Source organism: Cicer arietinum, chromosome 7 (genome assembly GCF_000331145.2).
Source record: "Cicer arietinum cultivar CDC Frontier isolate Library 1 chromosome 7, Cicar.CDCFrontier_v2.0, whole genome shotgun sequence".
Classification (NCBI taxonomy): Eukaryota; Viridiplantae; Streptophyta; class Magnoliopsida; order Fabales; family Fabaceae; genus Cicer; species Cicer arietinum.
Window position 1 is genome coordinate 23,223,929 of NC_021166.2, and position 19,432 is coordinate 23,243,360.

Genomic DNA, 19,432 nt, shown 5'->3' on the forward strand with positions numbered 1-19,432 from the left:
CTATTGGTTTTTCCGATATCCAAGTGCTGTATATTTTTAATCCCTTAAATATTAATATTTTAATTTTAATCTTTGTTAAATAAAATTAATTTTAAATTTCTACAAAATAATTATGTAGAAAATAGTTTCTGTTCATTGTAAAATGAAAATATATTTAATTATCTTTTAATTTAAAATATTTTGAATAATTTAAAATAATTCATAGAAATCACTCTCAGATCCAATTCTCCGTCGTCGTCACCTATTCGGATCTCACCTTCAATCCAATTGGATCCAATTCAACTTCCAATCATGAATCCTTTCTCTTCAGGCACGCGTCTCAGGTTAGCAATCAAAATCCCGCTCTTTCATTATCATTCCTCAAAATTCAAGAACAATAACCATTACTTACTGATAATAATAATAAGCTCTAAATTTGTTTAATTCTTTTTCACCAATTCTACTTGCAAATGATTAAGCTGATTAATTAGTAATTTTTCTGGCATTATTAATTGCCAGATCCTCTATCACTATTACTTGAAAATTGTTACACGTGTCACGTTTTTACTTACTTACAACACTTTTAGCTTCTTGTTGAAAAGATAATCATGTTGATCCTACTCATATGATATTTTGATGCAATGTTGGTTGTTGCTTCAGAGGGAATTCATTGCTACTCTAGGAAATTCGGACATGCTTATTATCTAAACATATTTTTAGTTTTCATTTTAAATTGCTAACAAGGATATCCAAAGAATCATGTAGTAAATATTTGTGATAGAGAGAACATGGAAGGCAAGCTAGTAAAAATATGTTTTTAGAAACAATCAAAACTGTGTTTTGACGTTTTCAAAATTTATGATAATGTTAGATCTGTTTTCAAAAATTGTGATAGAAAACCGTGAGGGAAATATTTGATCTATATTCTCTAATGTTTATTAGTTGAACTGTTGAAGTGAATGGAAACAGAAAACATGGAAAGTAAATGGGTAAGGTGTGTTAGGATTTAGGTGAACTTGTTAATTTTTGGGAGTCTTATAAAATGTGTGGAATAGTAAGTGAAGCAGTGGCCACGAGGTTCAGGATTCAAGTACAAATTATAAAAGAATAAGGTTTTATTTGCTCCCTATAATGTGTATGTCAGAATATAGAATAATGCTTAATTAGAGTAGTTCAAGTAGTTAAGAGTTGTTATAGTTAGTTAGTTGAGGTTGTTATAGTTAGTTAGTTGAGGTTGTTATAGTTAGTTAGTTGAGGTTGTTATAGTTAGTTAGTTGAGGTTGTTATAGTTAGTTAGTTGAGGTTGTTATAGTTAGTTAGTTGAGGTTGTTATAGTTAGTTAGTTGAGGTTGTTATAGTTAGTTAGTTGAGGTTGTTATAGTTAGTTAGTTGAGGTTGTTATAGAGCTGTTTGTATAAATAGGGAGTTATGGAACCGAATGAATGCAGAGTGGTGACCTTAAGAGGCGCTACCTCGGGGTGGAACTGAATGGCATATCCCCAGCGGGGGAATGACGACATGCGGAGCTAGAGCTAGAGCATATGCTGTCTTTGGCTCGTTGTAGTTGAAATGTAATAACCAGTAGGCTATGCATCTACAGAGTTTTTAGAATAGGGATTTATCATTGACGTCATTATGGTGTTCCACTCGTGATTTGTTTCATTAGCTTGTCCTTGATGATATATAGAGATTAGGAAGCTCTCTTGTACTGGTTTGCTGTTTTATTTGTACAGAAAATAAGATTCTCTTGTCCATCCCTTCTGGGATAACTTTGCATGATATGAAATTACTATCCTCCTATATAGTCACTGAATTGAGCTCTTTTTTCCTTTCTACATATCTTGTGATTGTGATTGAATTTTTCATAGTACTTTTTGTGTACAATGTCAAATGCAGTTAACATATTTCTAATTTCTTTTTGTTTTGCAAAGATGATTAATGTTTATTTATAATTTGTGCACAATAGATTAATTGTTATCAGTATCTTTTAACCACCTTGTTCATATCCCCTCTTTTAGGGACATGATTCGGGCAATACGTGCTTGCAAAACTGCGGCAGAGGAGCGTGCTGTTGTAAGAAAAGAATGTGCTGCCATTCGTGCTGCAATTGATGGAAATGATCAAGATTATAGGCAACGGAATATGTCTAAGCTGATGTTCATCCACATGCTTGGCTACCCCACACATTTTGGTCAAATGGAATGTCTCAAGTTGATATCGTCTCCAGGATTCCCAGAGAAGAGAATAGGTTACCTTGGACTTATGTTGCTTGTTGACGAAAGACAAGAAGTTCTAATGTTGGTCACCAATTCTTTGAAACAGTATCCAGTTTCAAGTTGATATTTCACTTGTTTTATATTCCGCATTTTTTAGATTCCATTTTCCAAATAGTCTAGAGAGAAATATCAAAGGTGGGTTATAGATACCTTAATTAAATCTCAGAGATCTTAATCACACAAATCAGTATATAGTGGGACTTGCTCTTTGTGCTTTAGGGAACATTTGTTCGGCAGAAATGGCTCGTGATCTTGCACCAGAGGTTGAGAGGTTGCTGCAGTTTCGGGATCCAAATATTCGGAAAAAGGTGACTTTCGTAACATTGTTATCATTTTAGGAAGAAAACTTGAAGCATAAGTTAGATATTTGAAGTCATATATTGATGAATGCTTAGGAGAGGAAAACAGGCCACGTGTGATTTTATTTTATAGCTTCACAATGCCTCCTACATATTATGACAACAACTTATTCTTCACTTAAAGTAATTAGTTTTGAAATTTTACTGCTTTTATTCTGCAAGATAATGGCTTATTACTTGCTCCTGTTTCTTAATTTATTTTATGGTGTTTATTTTGTGGATTTAAAAGATTCTTTGCTGTATCTTGTATGGATCTGACACCAGCAAAGAAACAAAATTCCATGAAACATACTTGTTCTTGTACAACTTGCCTACATCCAGTGTACAAAATGCCAAATTTATAGCTTTTCATCATATCAAATTGACTATTCTCACTTTTATATAGGCAGCACTATGTTCTGAGCACGTTCCCCTTTATCAGTTTAGAGTTATTAATTTGAGGGGTTTCTTCAACAGTTGACCCTATTAAATGTTTTGGTTAATTAGCATTTAATTATTTGTGCTTCAGGTTCCTCTGATAAGCTCTGGTACATTGATCAGATGCTAAAGATTCTGTCGAAGGTATGAATCTAAGAAACATGCTTTTGTAGTGAACTAAAATCTTCATGATGAAAAATCCTGATCCATGTTAGTTTTTTGGGTACCAGTGATGTGTTTTCGTGTATGATAGATAGTTAATTGTATCTCATCTCTTCCACTGACATGCTACATCTCATGTAAATTGAAAATTGATTGCCATGACAGCTTGTTACATTTTTTCCAAACTCCCATGTAAAAATTTTTATTTCAGTTCATGTTCTTATGTCTCTTTATCACTTTATTTGCATAAGTACCAAGCTGCACTGCTGCTTCTATGTATTGGTCACTAATCATTACCACACAAATTTGCTACTCTATTTTTCATTTTTCTCGCTAATTTGATGCTTATGGTGTCCATATTGAGCCCTTCTATAAATTTAGAAATTAAGTGCAAGTATTGATCTCTATGCTATGCTAGTAGGCTGGTAATTTCCTAAAAGATGAAGTATGGCATGCGTTAATTGTTGTCATAAGTAACGCTTCAAAGCTTCACGGATACACCGTAAGAGCATTATACAAGATATTTCAGACATCAACAGAACAGGTGCTCTTTAACCAAATCTATCGATACTGTTGATTTCCTCTTGCTGTCATTTATGTAATAACATAGATGAATATTTTCTTCAGGAAACTTTTGTTCATGTTGCAATGTGGTGCATTGGAGAGTATGGTGACTTATTAATCGATAATGTTGAAATGCTTGACATAGAAGATCCGATAACTGTAAGTGAATGGATTATTGATAGTTTATTCGTGATGCTTCTACTGTTGCTCAGGTTCCATGAAAATGATAAAGTCACTTGATCACAAGTAATAATTTAATAAGTTGATATTCATATTGGTACTGGAAGCTACTCGCAAAATATGCTCTAACTGTTTTTTAAATAGCAGCAAAAGCCTTTTCTCGAGGTGAAGGCGACTCAAGGATCAAACAACATCATAATGTCTTGTTGTAAACCATGTCTAATGATAGACCATTTAAATATGATTTTTTATTAGCTGTTTGACCTAAAAATTGTCTTAGCTCTTCTCTACTACAGTTAACTACAAGGCTACCCTCTATCTGATTTACCTTTCTACCCGTGGCTCCTACAACTCCACCTAAGCAAGACTCTACCTTTCTCACAATAGGTGCTACCCCAAACGTTACATTTTGTTGAATATTCATGACATAGATCAACGATGTATAGAGTTCTAATAGTTTTTTTAAAAAATAAAATAAATGTTCTAGCAGGACCCTTCCTAATGAGTCCTCTTTTTGTATAGCTCATCTTATTTGGATGATATATATATATATATATATATATGATAAACTCCTTTTCTTGTACCTAGGAAAACTAAGGAACAAAAAGTTGTCCCATGAATGACTTATCCTCTATTTAATAAATACTCTCTTTCACATATATAATAAAATTTCATTTGTATATATACATATCAATATTATGTTAGATTAGATTTACATATTGTTATATCTATGGTATAATTATTCTCTTCAAATTTCAAAATATATAGAGTATAATATAATACAATATAACTAGTTATACTCACTATATTTTGAAATATATTTTACATTATTGTTATGTTTGCTATATAATACATATATGTATATATTACTATATGATATTGTATAATATGAAGAACATATTAGTAAATTTATATTATTTTGTCTGTTTCGTCCATTACTCATCAAAAAATAAATATGACAAATAGTTCTTCAGTGACTTGTATGTTTGTCCTTGTAAAAATATGTGATTTATGTGTTTCTTGTGTGACTAATGAGATCACATACCTTCCTATTTATAATGATGCTGCAATAATTATATTCAATGCCTAGGAAATGGTATTGACTAGGACTACTAACAATTAGCCTAGGATGTTGGACAATCAAGGAATAATTAAAACATACACTGAATTTTAACACTCCCCCTCAGGCTAAAGCGTACTATGCTTTAAGCTTGTTACATCAAAATATTTTATCACAAAAAACAAATGAAACTAAAGTTGACAATTGTTGGACTAGTTTGAGAAGAGAAGGCGCAATTAATGATTCATGTGTGATTAAAGAATCACCGTCCGATTGATTATCAGTGGAAATAAAACGCGCCACTAATATGATTCATATGTGGGAATAGAGTCACCACCGGATTTATCGTCGATGGAAATAAAATGCGCCACTAATTTGATTCGTATGTGGGAATAATCACCACTGTCGGTGGAAATAAAATGATTGTCTGAACAAATGGTACCTTGTCCATGAAATTAAGTTCTCACAGCAGCAAATACAATGTGTAAGGGGGAGTTGAAAGATGAGAGGTTGCTGAAAATCACCAAATCATGAAAAGACCCGCAGAAGGTGGTGGGAGACATGTGCATGTGCTCTCATGCGCGGATTTGGTGGAGGCGTGTGGGACCCACGCATAGAGAAGACGGACGCGCATCGGTTGGTGACGGAAAAAGCACTGTTGAGTTCGCCGGAGGACTGCGCGCCGGTGTTTGTTGGTTTTGGATGCGCACTAGAAAGGGGGCAGCTGTTGTTGACACAGCTGTAACAGTAAAAAAAAAAAAAAGACAGAATAGTGACAGCTGGTGTAAAGCACAGTTGTGTCTGAAAGAAAAAAAGTCACTTGAAAAACGCATAGTGAAGGCAGCGCTTTTAAGGCAGCTGTAGCGTTGTGGCTGGTTGCTAGAAAGACAGCCGGAGTTGACGGTGACAAAATTGAAAGACTGAAAAATAAGGTGGTGCTGCCGGCGGCATTTGTCGGCAGCAGTAGTGATTTATGTGTTTCTTGTGTGACTAATGAGATCACATACCTTCCTATTTATAATGATGCTGCAATAATTACATTCAATGCCTAGGAAGTTGGATTGACTAGGACTACTAACAATTAGCTTAGGATGTTGGACAATCAAAAAATAATTAAAACTGAATTTTAAGAGTCCTGTGCTGTTCTGCTTGTCTTATGCTGTAATGTGAATCAAATGCACCCATATACACACATTCCAGACTAGTTCTACAATTCTGTTGCTAATGTGCGGGTACCAAGGTCTATATACTATAGTAGGCAGTTTTACCTTGCTGTACTGATGTCCTAAAACAAATAAAATCCATCAGTCACAGTACCGCATGCTTACTTTTAAAATAAATTAATTGGTTCTTTTCCTATTTCTTTTGTTATTTTTCTATATATTGTTAGGAAGGAAATGGGAAAGTACTAACATGTGTTTTGCATGTTATTGTTATGCTTATCATTTGTTTTGCTCATTTGCAGAATTTTGGTCATGATAAGTACTTGGAACTAAAATGATAAAATTTAATTGTCACTGCCTTTCTTTTTAACTTTTCTGCTAAATTTTATAATTTTATAGGAGTAATGAGCCAATCCCAAATTTCCTCATGTGTTTTGTCCTTTATAAAAACGATTCAGATTACTAGCCCACCTTAACAATGGTTGGACTGTTGACTACTGTCCTGATGCTTGTCATAGTCTGTTTCCATATAGTAGCATGTAGGAAAATCTACAAAGTCAATAATCTTTCATTGCATTTTGTTTTCTGTAATTTAAGTCTTCTAAAATTGTCTTTTATTCTTCATCTATTTCATATGAGCAGGTGACTGAGTCAGATGCTGTGGATGTCGTAGAGCTTGCTTTGAAACGCCATGCATCAGATCTTACCGCAAAAGAAATGGCTTTGGTTGCCTTGTTGAAGCTCTCTTCACGGTTTCCTTCTTGTTCAGAGTATGCTATGCTTTTTCAAATGGATATGTTTCATCTTTACTGCCTTTGCTTTCTAGGAATGTAATATTGAAGTATAAGCCAAGATGATCTTGCTCAAATTCTGTAAAACACAACCTGATTAATCCCATGCATATATATTCATCTTTATAACAAATAATGGATCTTTTTTCATCCATGTTCATAATTCCTTTTATAAATCAAATACATGTATACCTATAATAATCTCATATCATCTTGTATTTATACATTTGAGATTTGACATAAATAAAATTCTATATGTATAGGAGAATCAGGGAAGTAATCATTCAGTACCGAGGGAACCTAGTGTTAGAATTGCAGCAAAGATCTATAGAGTTCAATTCGATTATTGCAAAGCATCAAAATATTAGGTGAGGCTAATCAAATTGCTTATCATTTGTCGAGAACATGGATTTCTACCACCATCTCTTAAGAGGAATCCCATAATCAGAAGATTTTTATCGACATGCAGTTCTTCACTTGTAGAAAGGATGCCAGTTTTGGATGAGGCAACTTTCATTGCTAGGAGGAGGGCTGGGTCTTTGCAAGATGCAGCTTCAATTCCAACTGGACCTTCAGTTAGTCTTCCGAATGGAATAGCCAAAGCTGTGGCTCCTCTTGTAGATCTGCTTGATCTAAGTGCAGATGATACTCCTGCACCAAGCTCTTCTGGTGGTGGTCTTTTTCAGGATCTTCTTGGTGGTGATTCGACATTGGTGTCACAACAGTCAGGTTAGTGTTTGCGGTTTAAAAATATCTTTTATCTAAGAATTGCTATCGTAGTTTATTCAACAGATTAGGAAGTAGCCTGTTTATATTTTGAATCACTTGGTCAATGGCTAAATCAATATAGAAGTGTCAGTTTTCTTTCAAGTGTGTAAAAAGAAAATTTATGGAGGAATAGAAGAATACAAAGAAAGAGAACAAGACATCCTAAACACGTAGAATCTTAATGACTGAATCATGTAATAGGGCATGCCAATTCGCATGTCTAACAGAGAAACATCTCTATAGGGATGATGGGCAGAGCACCATAGAGAAGGAAAATTTGAAAAAACATAAAACTATCCCAAATGTTGTCCAAAACTGAAAACGTTCCCTTGAAAGTTCTGGCATTCCTTTCCTTTCCAGTTCAAAGCACTAAAAGAACATCAAAGACAGAGCACTGCCACTTCAGAAAAATCTAAAGGAACTATTGGTTGTAGATTTGACAAAGTATACAATGCAATTGTTATTAATGGCTGTAGAAGATATAGGGTTGCTCTATCAGTTATACAAATGTTTCAATGAAATTTACTGTGTTTCGTGGGTTTAGTTACAATGCAATTAGAAGTAATTATGAAGTGCAACTTGAAAAATGCAATAGTTCTGTCCCAAACCTGTCAAACCTTCATTGTACCCTGTTGTTCCTTTTCTCTAATCTAAGAAGTGCTTTACTGTCAACAAAATAAAGGAACATAAAGATGCATGCATCTTTAATTTTTGTGAAGGCAAGAGTTTCTTGACGAAGATACATGTAATCTTATTTATGGTTAGCAACTCAATCTAACCTTTATTATAATGTATTATATTTAGGTGCTACTCATACTTCAAAAAATGGCAGAGATGTTCTTTTGGATCTTTTGTCGATTGGATCACCTTCCTCACCTATTGAATCACCTCCTGCACAAAGCAACTCATCTACAATTGATATATATTATCACCCAGTACAAGTAAAAGGGAACCACTTTCATCATTAGATGATCTGTCATCAGTTTCACTTTCGTCAAAAGCATCTACAAATGCTGGAGCTGCTTCTATGACAGATTTCTTGGATGGTTTTGCCTCTGGCTCACCAGCAAGTGGTAAAATTTGTTTAACTACAAAAGAAAATTGACTTATATTAAGTCTAATTACTAATTACCCATTATTTTTTTGTCTTTAATAGAAAACAATGGACTGGTTTATCCATCTATAACTGCATTTGAGAGTAGCTCCTTGAGGTTGACATTTAATCTCTCAAAACAGCCAGGAAGCCCACATACAACAAATATCCAAGCCACCTTTACGAATTTATCCTCCAATGCATTTACAGATTTTGTTTTCCAGGCAGCAGTTCCAAAGGTATGCCAGCCTGTATGCTGTGTGCTTTGTACATATACTGTTAAGATCATCACCATAGGAGAATTTAACATATAATTCTGATCTACTGCTTTTAAAATTACCATGATATTTTTTATCTTAAGTTCCATGGTTTCCAATTGCTATTTGAAAATATCTTCCCATTCCTTTGTTTGATATGTAATTGTTAAATTGTGTAAACTTCAGAACACAAAGAAACCAGTAAACCACAGCTTGAGACTGTTATTTCTCTTAAAGCAGAAATTATTTCCTTTGTATTGGTGTATTTACTTTACTATTGGGTGCTAAATATGTACATTTTGAGAATCATGGGCATCTTTACTGGTTTTATTCATCATCTATTTCTTACATATGCTGGTATTTTAATTTTCAGTTCCTTCAGTTGCTTTTAGATCCAGCTAGCGGCAATACTCTCCCTTCTAATGGAAAGGGATCCATCACACAAAATTTAAGCGTTACTAACAGCCAGCATGGAAAGGTAATTTTCCCTTGTTTACATAAATGTTTGTGCTCTACCAATTTGCCTTATGATTTTATGTTCAAGAGCTTCATAAAGCAGATTTGTCAGGCTGATGGGTAGCAACTATTGTTTTACAGAAATCCCTTGTCATACGTATAAGGATAACAGTAGAGCACCAACTATCCCACCTGGCATCAAAATCAATATTACTTTAATTGAATCGTAAAAAGAAAACATATTCATCAATGAAAACACTAAGAAATCATGTCTTGACAAAACCGATTTCCCAACATTTCCTGGGTTAGAAATAGTAGAATCGGAGGAAGTGATTTTCACATTATTGTCACCAGCATCAGCCTGATAAATTCCACCAGGGGGACTCATTGCTGATTCATAAGTGGCAGTCGCAACAAGTGTCGCAACTATCAACCAAGTTTCGCGTTGATTATCTGATATATCGTTACTAAGGCGACGAAATAAAATAAATATTTTATCATATAGTGTCGTCATTGGTATTATTAGTTCTTGTGAACGTATGTCAGTGACCTGTGACCCCCTTTTTGCTCCAGCTCTTAACAATATACTCTTAATCTCTTCATTGGTTGCCATGTCTAATGTTGTTTTGTTGTCCAAGTTCTTTGCCTTCAAATTTATCCCAGTCTTTACCAACAATCCAACTGTCTGTGCTACAAAGTAAAATAATAAGAAATATGACAATCATTTACATATACTTTTAAATTTGAGGGGAGAACAAAATAAATATACAAACGAAAGTTACCCGTGGATCACTACTTTGAGCTGAAATGTGCAAAATAGTGTTTCCATCCACATCCTTTTGGTTAAGTATTTTATTTTCCAACTCTGTAGCACCTCTCTCCTCATTTCTTACGAGCCACCCAACAAGAAATTGAAGAGCCTCAGACTGTTGATTCTTAATAGCAATATGTAGTGCAGTCTCATTCCTCGCAGTCAAGCATTCAATTGATTCTGGACAAGCAGAAATAAACTTAGCTAAAAATTCAATATCACCAATTTCACTTGCTAAATGAAGAGGAGTTAAGCCTTCTCTTCCTTGATCTGTAACAAGCTCCTTCTTCATGTCAACAAAATTAAACACCATCCACTTTCGGCTGTTTAGCATAGCAAGGTGGATAGGGTTGAATCCTTGTTCATTTAGCTTACGAGCAAATGAAGGTTTCAACCTCATAATTTCATTGGCGAACTGGATACGACCCATAGATGCAGCGATATGTAAAGGAGTTTCGACAAATTGTTTCGAATCGATACTCTCCAAAATGGATGGATCATCCTTAATTACTTTGTAGAGGAGATCTATGTTACCTTCTTCAGCTGCTTCATTCAGTTGTTGCTCACTATTATTTGATTTCATATTTTTGAAGCTGTAATTATTTTTTATAATGTGTGCAAGATAGGTTATGTTTTTTCAATATATGGTATTCTATTGATATAGTTTCAATGTTCTTTACTCTTTTCACACGTTATGTTTTTGATTCCACATCTTTTATTCTTTGGACAAATTATTCTATCAAAAAAATTTTGTGAAATAAATAGTTGTTTAATAGGGCATTTTAGCATATGTTAAAGGAGCTGCAAAGTCCTTTATTAGGAAGCATTTCCTTCAAGTTAAAACACATATGGCTTAAAGAAAAACTCATTGTACATCATAATCTACTTCTATTTTTTTCTTTAAAACAAATTAAAAGAATCAACTTAACTTCTAATAGAAAAGGAGAAATTACAAAGAGGCATCTTCTTATATGGACTAGTAAATAACAAAACCTGAAGAAACATAAATTGTGTCTATAATGAAAAACAAACCCATATTAGATTTATTATGAAGTATATGAGAAAAATCATGTCTTGTTTTGATGAAATTTTATTTTGCTCTTTGTTTTGGTTTTACATGCAGTACAACATTTTTGTTGTTCCCATTTAGATTTTAGGGACCATTTATGAGGTGTTGTAAAAATAGTTTTGGATGATGGATGAGAGAACAAACTGATAGCTGAACAAAGGCAAAATATAAGAGGTCTTTATTCAATAGTTAAATTTACTTTAGTCATGTAACTAATGGATGATGGATGGTTATATCATTGTACCTACAAGTTTTGTTATTGAATTTGTTATAGCACACCTTTAAACCATATCATTTAGCACAAATTTTGAAGTTGAATTACCTAGAAAATCAAGTGAGTAAAACTATAGATATATTTTAAAATTGAGTATGCATGTGTTAGCACATGGTTCGTACAACATAAAAAGCATTTGTACACACCTTATTTATTTGCTTTCAATCTTCTCACATGACCAAGGATGTGGTAAAATCTTCCACATCAAGTATGTCTTCGAAGTTGGAAGTGATTGCAACATCAACTTTATTGGGATTTAGGTGGGTGGAGATATGCCTTAAGGTTTTTGGTATGCAGAGTAACTATCACCCTTAGAATCTCCAACAAGTATTATAACAAATATTCATGTTTAATTTATTAGGATTTGCGATATATGTCTTGGTTGTATCCATGTTTGGGTTTTAGGTTTTCATCTCTTTGTTGTAGGAACCCTTATTTCAACATTTGAAAATGGTTAAAGATCTTTGGTAGTTTATTTATTTATTTTTTTTGAATTGGACAATTTAAGGAATTAAATGTAGTGGAAGATGGTATTCTTCTAACGAATCTTATGATACTATTACTTACTATTGTTGTAATCTTCTGATACTACTTTGATACTACACAATCGGTATGTTTAAATGGTTTATGTGTACCATAATGTCATGCTGATAAATAGACATTTTCTAGATCTTTTTAGAGAATTTAACTTGACATTTTTTTTGAATGATGTCACTTCAATTCATCCATTTTGTTCTTCATATGTATTTATTAGTGTTCTCACTGTAAACAAAATTAGTCACAAGTTTTGCAGAGTACAGATGAAAAGAGGAACAAAACCACTACTTTTAGGTTGAAAAATATCATAAAAATCCAGGTTTATGAGTTTGAACATGACTCACATGACAAAACTTAACTTTTATTTTTTGTCAAAAATTAATAGAAATGACCAACTTGACTAACAAAAGTATATTTAAGAGACTAAAACATAATGAAAATAATTAGGAGATTAAAGTGAAACCAAAATATAATTTGAGGGACTAAAAGACTAATTTAGCTTAGGATTAATTATTGAAATCTTCTCTTGTACCCCATCTATATTTTTATTGTAAGTGGATTAATTCAGCGACGACAGTATTTTGAAAGAGCATTTCTTCAGTAAATTAATCAATTCGACATGTATCGATACATTTGATGTTTAAATTAACAGATAATTGAATTTTTTAGGAAAAAATTAATTCCTATTATTTATATAATTATAATAGCTAAATATTATTTACCAAAAGTGTAAGTGAAATAAATCATAATTGTGAATATTGAATATTTTTTCATATGAAATGATCTTTTATAAAATACAGAAGTCAACAATAACTATTTGATTCATTAAAATTATCCTTAATTTATTGATTTAGAGAAAAAATGTACCAAAGCTCTTCGATTAATGAATGTACTATAAAAGCTCCAAAACCGTTGTTAAAAAAAATTGTTTTTATTTTTTAGTTATTAAAAGGGCCGGAAGCGCAATTATCAAGGATATAATTTTAGGACACTGATTTTGGGGTTTGAATAGAATTTGAAACTCCGTGTCTTATTCTTTGAGTAGCATTTCTTTTTTCCATGATGAAAGGGAAAATTACAAAGAAAACTTATAAGAAAGAAACAAGAGAAATACATACATCTATAATCATCATCAATAAGAAGTAACACACTAGGAAGAGAAGTAAGTGGGTCAATAATATTAAAATCTCAACTGAGATTAAGGTTAGCTAACTTATCTGCACATCGATTAGTCTCAAGATAGACATGATTAACCACACAACTTCATTCCTGGTGTACAATAGAGATGACTTCTTGACGAAGTGGTGTAAAATAGATATTATCAATTTTCCTTGACCGAATCATGCTGACTACAATATGAGAGTTCATTTCCACCAAAATAGTTGTCAAAACCAAACTACATGTCATTATAAGACAAAAAAACAGGCCCCAAAGTTCAGCTAACACATATGTAGCTTGACCGAGATTGCAAAAGAAACCACGAATATGAACTCCTTTATGATCTCTAATAAGCCATCCACAATCAATGAGACCTGTTGTGTTTTGATAAGATCTTAATCTTTGAGTAGCATTCCTTTTTCTCCATGATAAAAGGGAAAATTACAAAGAAAACTTACGCGAAAGAAACGACAGAAATACATCCCTCTATAATCATCATCAATAAGAAGTAATACACTAGGAAAATGAGTATGTGGGTCAACAATATTAAAATCTCAACTGAGATTAAGGTTAGCTAGCTTATCTGCACATCGATTAGTCTCAAGATAGACATGATTAATCACACAACATTCATTTGAGCAAAGGATATCCACTGTTTGATCCATTTGCCATGGCCTATAATGTAAGACAAGTGTATTATTTTCCTTGTCCGTCAACAATCAGAAACAAGCAAGGTTGGTGTCCTCCAATCAAAACAAGGCCAACGAGTGGAATCAAAGTAGATGAAGCAGATCATGATGAAGAAGTTGCATATCAAATGGATGAAATGTCAAATTTGGATCATGTGATAGGAGATGTGACTATTAATCGACTTTGTCATGAGTCAAACATTGGAGAAGAAGTTGATGAATAAGAAATAGAAGAATTAGAGAATGATGACGACAATTAATTAATTATGTGAAATGTGTGTATATATATTTCTTTATTTTTGTATATTTATAATTTATTTATGTATATTTCTTTATTAATTTATGTGAATTGTACATACATATATATATATATATATAGACATGGGCTCTGTGTCGAGAGTAAGGGGATCGAGAACGGCTAGAAATATGAGAAGTATCTAACACATCACGTGGTAAGAAAAAAATTGTTAAACCACGTGTTGTTAATGGTCCATCTCTCATGTCTATCCCGACGACTGGTACTAGTGGCAGAGCTATTCCCCTACATCCTGACGTCCATATAGAGCTTTATAGCACATGCGAAATAATGGAACTCGGACGTGTTGATTGTTACAACCGCATAATAATTATTCCAGAAGGAGATAAGTGTGTAAACTATTTAAAATTATGCCTGTTAATTATTTCATTTTTGTTAATTATTGCATTTTCAATTATTTTATATTTAATTTGCATGTAAACTTTAAAGATATCTTCGTTTTAAATCATGTACAAAGGCAATTGCTGAAGTCATATAAGCAAAATATAAAACCATGTTTGCCTTGGTGTGAGATAAAAGAGGATAAGACACAACAATTTTGTAAAGTTGATCAATTTTTGCATTGTTTCAAAATAAGTGATTAAATTAATTGTAAACTACATGTTTTTGATGACGACAAGACCACCAACTATGGACAATGCAGCAAGATCTGTTGTTAACGACCCATCTACATGCCTATGCTGACGACTGATACTAGCGGCAGAGCTATTCCCCTACATCCTGAAATCCATATAGAGCTTTATACCACATACGAAATAATAGAACCCGAATGTGTTGATTGCTACAACTACATAGTTATTATTCCAGAAGGAGATAAGTATCTAAACTATTTTAAATTATGCCTGTTAATTATTTCATTTTTGTTAATTATTGCATTTTTGATTATTTTATTAATTAATTTTTATATTTAATTTGCATGTAAACTTTGAAGATATCTTCCTTTTAAATCATCTGCAAAGGCAATTGCTGAAGTCATATAAGAGAAATATAAAAAATAAAAAAAATCATGGTTGTCTTGGGGTGAGATAAAAGAGGATAAGACACCACAATTTAGTGAAGTTGATCAATTTTTGCATTGTTTTAAAGTAAGTGATTAAATTAATTTACTTAATTACTAATTATACATTTGCATGTTTAATTGAATTTTATTTTTAATTTTTTTTTTTGATTTAAACAAACAACAAACAAAATGTACTTGGAAAAGAGAGCATAATATTGAAACTTTGCCTTTTTTTGACCATCTTTTCCCCAAGCGTCTATCATCTATCTTGGCCTAAATTCTATTTCGCGGCATTCGATCCATGACATGTCAACATATGGTGTTGGAGTTTTTTTTGAATATATTATAATAGATTGTACCAATGTAATTTGTAGAACAGAAGTAATATATTTGATAATTGAAATTGAGTTACAAAAATTACTACTTTATTGCTGAAACTAAAAACTATTAAAGTGAAATATTTGAAAATACATTCATGTAGTATTAACGATTTTAATTTTTTCCACTTTTTTTGGTTTTGTTTTGTTTGACCAATTTCATTACACTTCCCAATTGTATTGTTGGCCTTGTTGAGTTAATTTTGTGAGACAATTTTCACATCCAATGTAATTCCATCCAAATTTGTAATCAATGTCATTGATAGTTGCACAGATTGTGAATACCCTTTTCCTGTATTTTTAAAAAATTATATATAAATTGTTAATATTATATAAATTATATGAAAATGCAATAGAAATATAAATTTTTATGTAAATTGTTGATATTATATAAATTATATGAAAATCCAATAGAAATGTAAATTTTTATGTATATAATCTCTCAATTTGGTCTAAAAAGTATATTTGATTAAAATAACGTGATTGCATGTATATATGTGGTGCTAGGTAATTAAATGCACCTGAACATTAGATTCTCATTTCATGGTCATTATATGTTTTAATGTTGTTCGATTCCTGACCATTCTTTTCTCTGGTGCATTGTGGGAAAAATCTTGAGGTGGTATATCTCTAACTTCATCTTCTTGACTTTGACTGAAATCACACCAAACAAAATATGTTTTTCAAATTGTTTTTGTAATTTTTTTTATTGATGTTAATGTGGTCTTATAGAATGATATTGAAAATAGAGAATAAGAGAAAAGAAAGAAGACATAAAGATATAAATGGTAGACCTTTGTGAAAGTATATTGAATTCTGGTATTTCTAAGTTAATATAAACCCTTGTTGTTGAAGTTGAGTTGATTGAGTAGTCATCTGTAATTATAATAAAGAAGTGAATGTGCACTAATAATTACGGTATAAAAAAAAAGGAAATTTATTAGAATTTTGTTGTAAAAAATGAAATTAATATTAATATTGAGACCTCTGAATTTTTTAACTGTTGTTGATGTTACCGCAAAAGTCTTAGGACCATCATATAGCTTGTGATGGACAAATAATTTTTAAAAGCTTGTGATGGACAAATAATTTTAAAAAATCAGCAACTATATTCCTCCATAAAGTGACTTTCATAATTTCACCCCTAAAAATTAAAGCAAAAAATAAATAAAGAATGTGTTAAATGTTATTTAGCAATGAAATTATAATAATGTTAGTAGGTTTTGAAATTAAATTGTTTTGTATTTTATATTAAAAATTATTACACATGCATTTTGATTTCTAGTCTAAGTATTTTTGTAGGCTTGTCAACAAGATAAACTTGCTCTTCATGTGAGGTTCATTTAGCAAAATCATGTCCAAGGAGATTGATTTATCTTCACTCTGTGTAGTGTAGACAATACACATGCGAACAATTTGAACACTGATACTCCAATTATCTCGTTGATCATTAAGATGTTCAAGAAAAGTATAGTCCATCTGAAATTGTTTTGCAAAGTATGTATTTCAGAAATGTGAGGTTTTTTGTTTTTGATTTTCTAATTTGGATATTGGTGAATATATATAGTATAAAAATATTTGTATATGAATTTTGGTAAATTTTTTTTTCTTATGAAATTTATTAAATTTAATTTGTTGTTGTATTGTGTTAATGACATGAAATTAAAGTTTTTCATTTTGAATTATTTGTATTTGATGTATAGTTATAATTGTTTGACAATTAATATGTTGTAACCGAATTATTATAAATTTTTTATTTCAGTTTTGAAAATAAAAATAAAAATTTTAAATTTTTTTGTTAAAGAAACTGGAACTCAACACGTATTGATGCATTTATTTTGTTAAAAGTGACACAAATTAAATAAATAGTTAAAGATGATAATTATAATTATTCTATTGATATTAATAATAGTTTGAATGTTTGTAAATTAAAATTGTAATATACTTGATTTAAAAAAAAATCAGAATTACAAAAAAATTTCCACGATACATAAAATTATCTTATTTAGTTAATTATAAAATGTAAAATATTAAACACGATAAGACAATATAGTTAAATTTTTATTTAATTATTAATAATAATTTAATTTATTTAGGCTTGATAGTATTAATGAGTCAATAATGCTAAAAAATAATTTAATATATAGTTAATCAAGTAAAAAAACATAAATAAGAAAACAAAAGGCATTTGTAATTAATTGTATTTAATGTATATTTATAATTGATTGACAATTAACTTTTTGTAACTAAATTGTTATAAATTTTGAATTTCGGTTTTGAAACTAAAAATTTAAATTTTGAATTTTTTTATTAAATAATGAAATAGTTAAAGATTAATGATTATGATGATGATTACTCTATTAATAATAATAATAATAATAGTTTGAATGTTTGTAATTAAACTTGTAATATATCCAATTTAAACTAAAAAAAATTATAAATTGATGATTAAAATGATCAAAGTCATTAATTTTAAATTTGAAAATTTTCCACGATACATGTAGTTTATAAAAATAATTGACAAAATAATATGCATCTTAATTACTTAATTATAAAATGTAAAATATTAAACACGACCGGACACTATAAATATCACATATTTAGTCTTAAAGTTATACTTTTATTTAATTATTAACAATAATTTTAATTTATTTAGGCTTGATGATATTAATATGAGTCAATAATTATGGTACTAATTAATTTAATATATAGTTAATCAAGTAAAGAACATAAATAAGAAAACAAAAGGCATAAGTGAAGAACATACAAGGAAGAGAAGACATACAAAATTTTACATTTTGGTGGATTATGTCTAAAATAAGTGAACAAAGGCAACTAATGAGAGTTGTCAATTTGTTTTCACCTTATATTAGCTCCAATTTACATAATATTAATTTGATTAAAAATGTGGTTATGTATCAATACAAAACATAAATGTTTCAATAATTTTTTATTATATATATATATATAATTTTAGGGACACTTTAAATGGTACAAAGAAGTTGTTACCTTGTGAGTAATTGTGGAAGCCATTAATGAATATGTAGTAGTGAGTCTGAACTCATGACGAAAGTGATGAGATGAATAAGTTTTATTGTAAGTTATAGCCTGAAAAAATAAGTTTGAATTGTTTTAAATTTATTTGTAAAAAATTAATACAAAAATAAAAAAATAAAAAAGAAAGTGATACAAAAATTTATTGGTGAAAAGAAAGACTGTATTACTACCAGACTATCCCCACTAAGACCAATGATTGCATGTCTAGAAAACTAAAAATGTGTACAAGAATATATTGTGGCAGTTGGAGTGAACATGATATACATAAAAAAAATAAACTTGTTAAACATGTATACAAAGCTATATTTATTAACTTTAATCTGACCTTTCTGTACATGGTTAGCTTTAGAGCACCTCTTATGAGCGATCATTGCTTGTTTAAATTGTGTTACAACAATATTCCTTTTATGTTTCAACAGTGTTGCTTCTACAGTTTGAAGGAGTAAATGGAGTTTTGAAACAATACTATGAGTCTGCATTCTAGAATTAGAGAGGATCATCAAAAATAATGAGGCAATCTGATCCCCAAAAAATGTTCAATTAGTATCAAATTAACATTGATTAAAAATAGTGATATAAATTTGTTCCCCAAAGAAAACAGATAAAACACATTTCATGG

General features: G+C 30.9%; 1 protein-coding gene, 1 long non-coding RNA gene and 1 pseudogene across 2 annotated transcripts; 2 read left to right on the forward strand and 1 right to left on the reverse strand.

Annotated features, from left to right (window-relative positions):
* The first annotated feature begins 14 nt into the window (after positions 1 to 14).
* On the forward strand, positions 15 to 11,031 carry LOC101489358 (AP-1 complex subunit gamma-1-like; annotated as a pseudogene).
* LOC101497802 (ankyrin repeat-containing protein BDA1-like) lies at positions 10,075 to 10,919 on the reverse strand. Its single transcript, XM_027336983.2, has 2 exons — positions 10,308 to 10,919; positions 10,075 to 10,215 (listed from the first exon to the last, which is right to left on the reverse strand). The coding sequence occupies exons 1-2, from the start codon at positions 10,917 to 10,919 to the stop codon at positions 10,192 to 10,194; spliced, it is 636 nt and encodes a 211-aa protein (XP_027192784.1). The 3' UTR covers positions 10,075 to 10,191.
* A 4,004-nt stretch (positions 11,032 to 15,035) lies between the features above and the next one.
* On the forward strand, positions 15,036 to 17,341 carry LOC140921094 (uncharacterized). Its single transcript, XR_012163969.1, has 2 exons — positions 15,036 to 15,464; positions 17,059 to 17,341. It is a non-coding gene; the product is annotated as an uncharacterized lncRNA (long non-coding RNA).
* The last annotated feature ends 2,091 nt before the right edge of the window (positions 17,342 to 19,432 follow it).

What these genes read in the sequence shown, in the direction of transcription:
- LOC101497802 (XM_027336983.2), bottom strand. Translation starts at nt 10,919, where the DNA reads ATGAAATCAAATAATAGTGAGCAACAACTGAATGAAGCAGCTGAAGAA. An exon ending in CTCAAAGTAGTGATCCACGG is followed by an intron (nt 10,216 to 10,307) that starts GTAACTTTCGTT and finishes TTTACTTTGTAG; the next exon opens with CACAGACAGTTGGATTGTTG.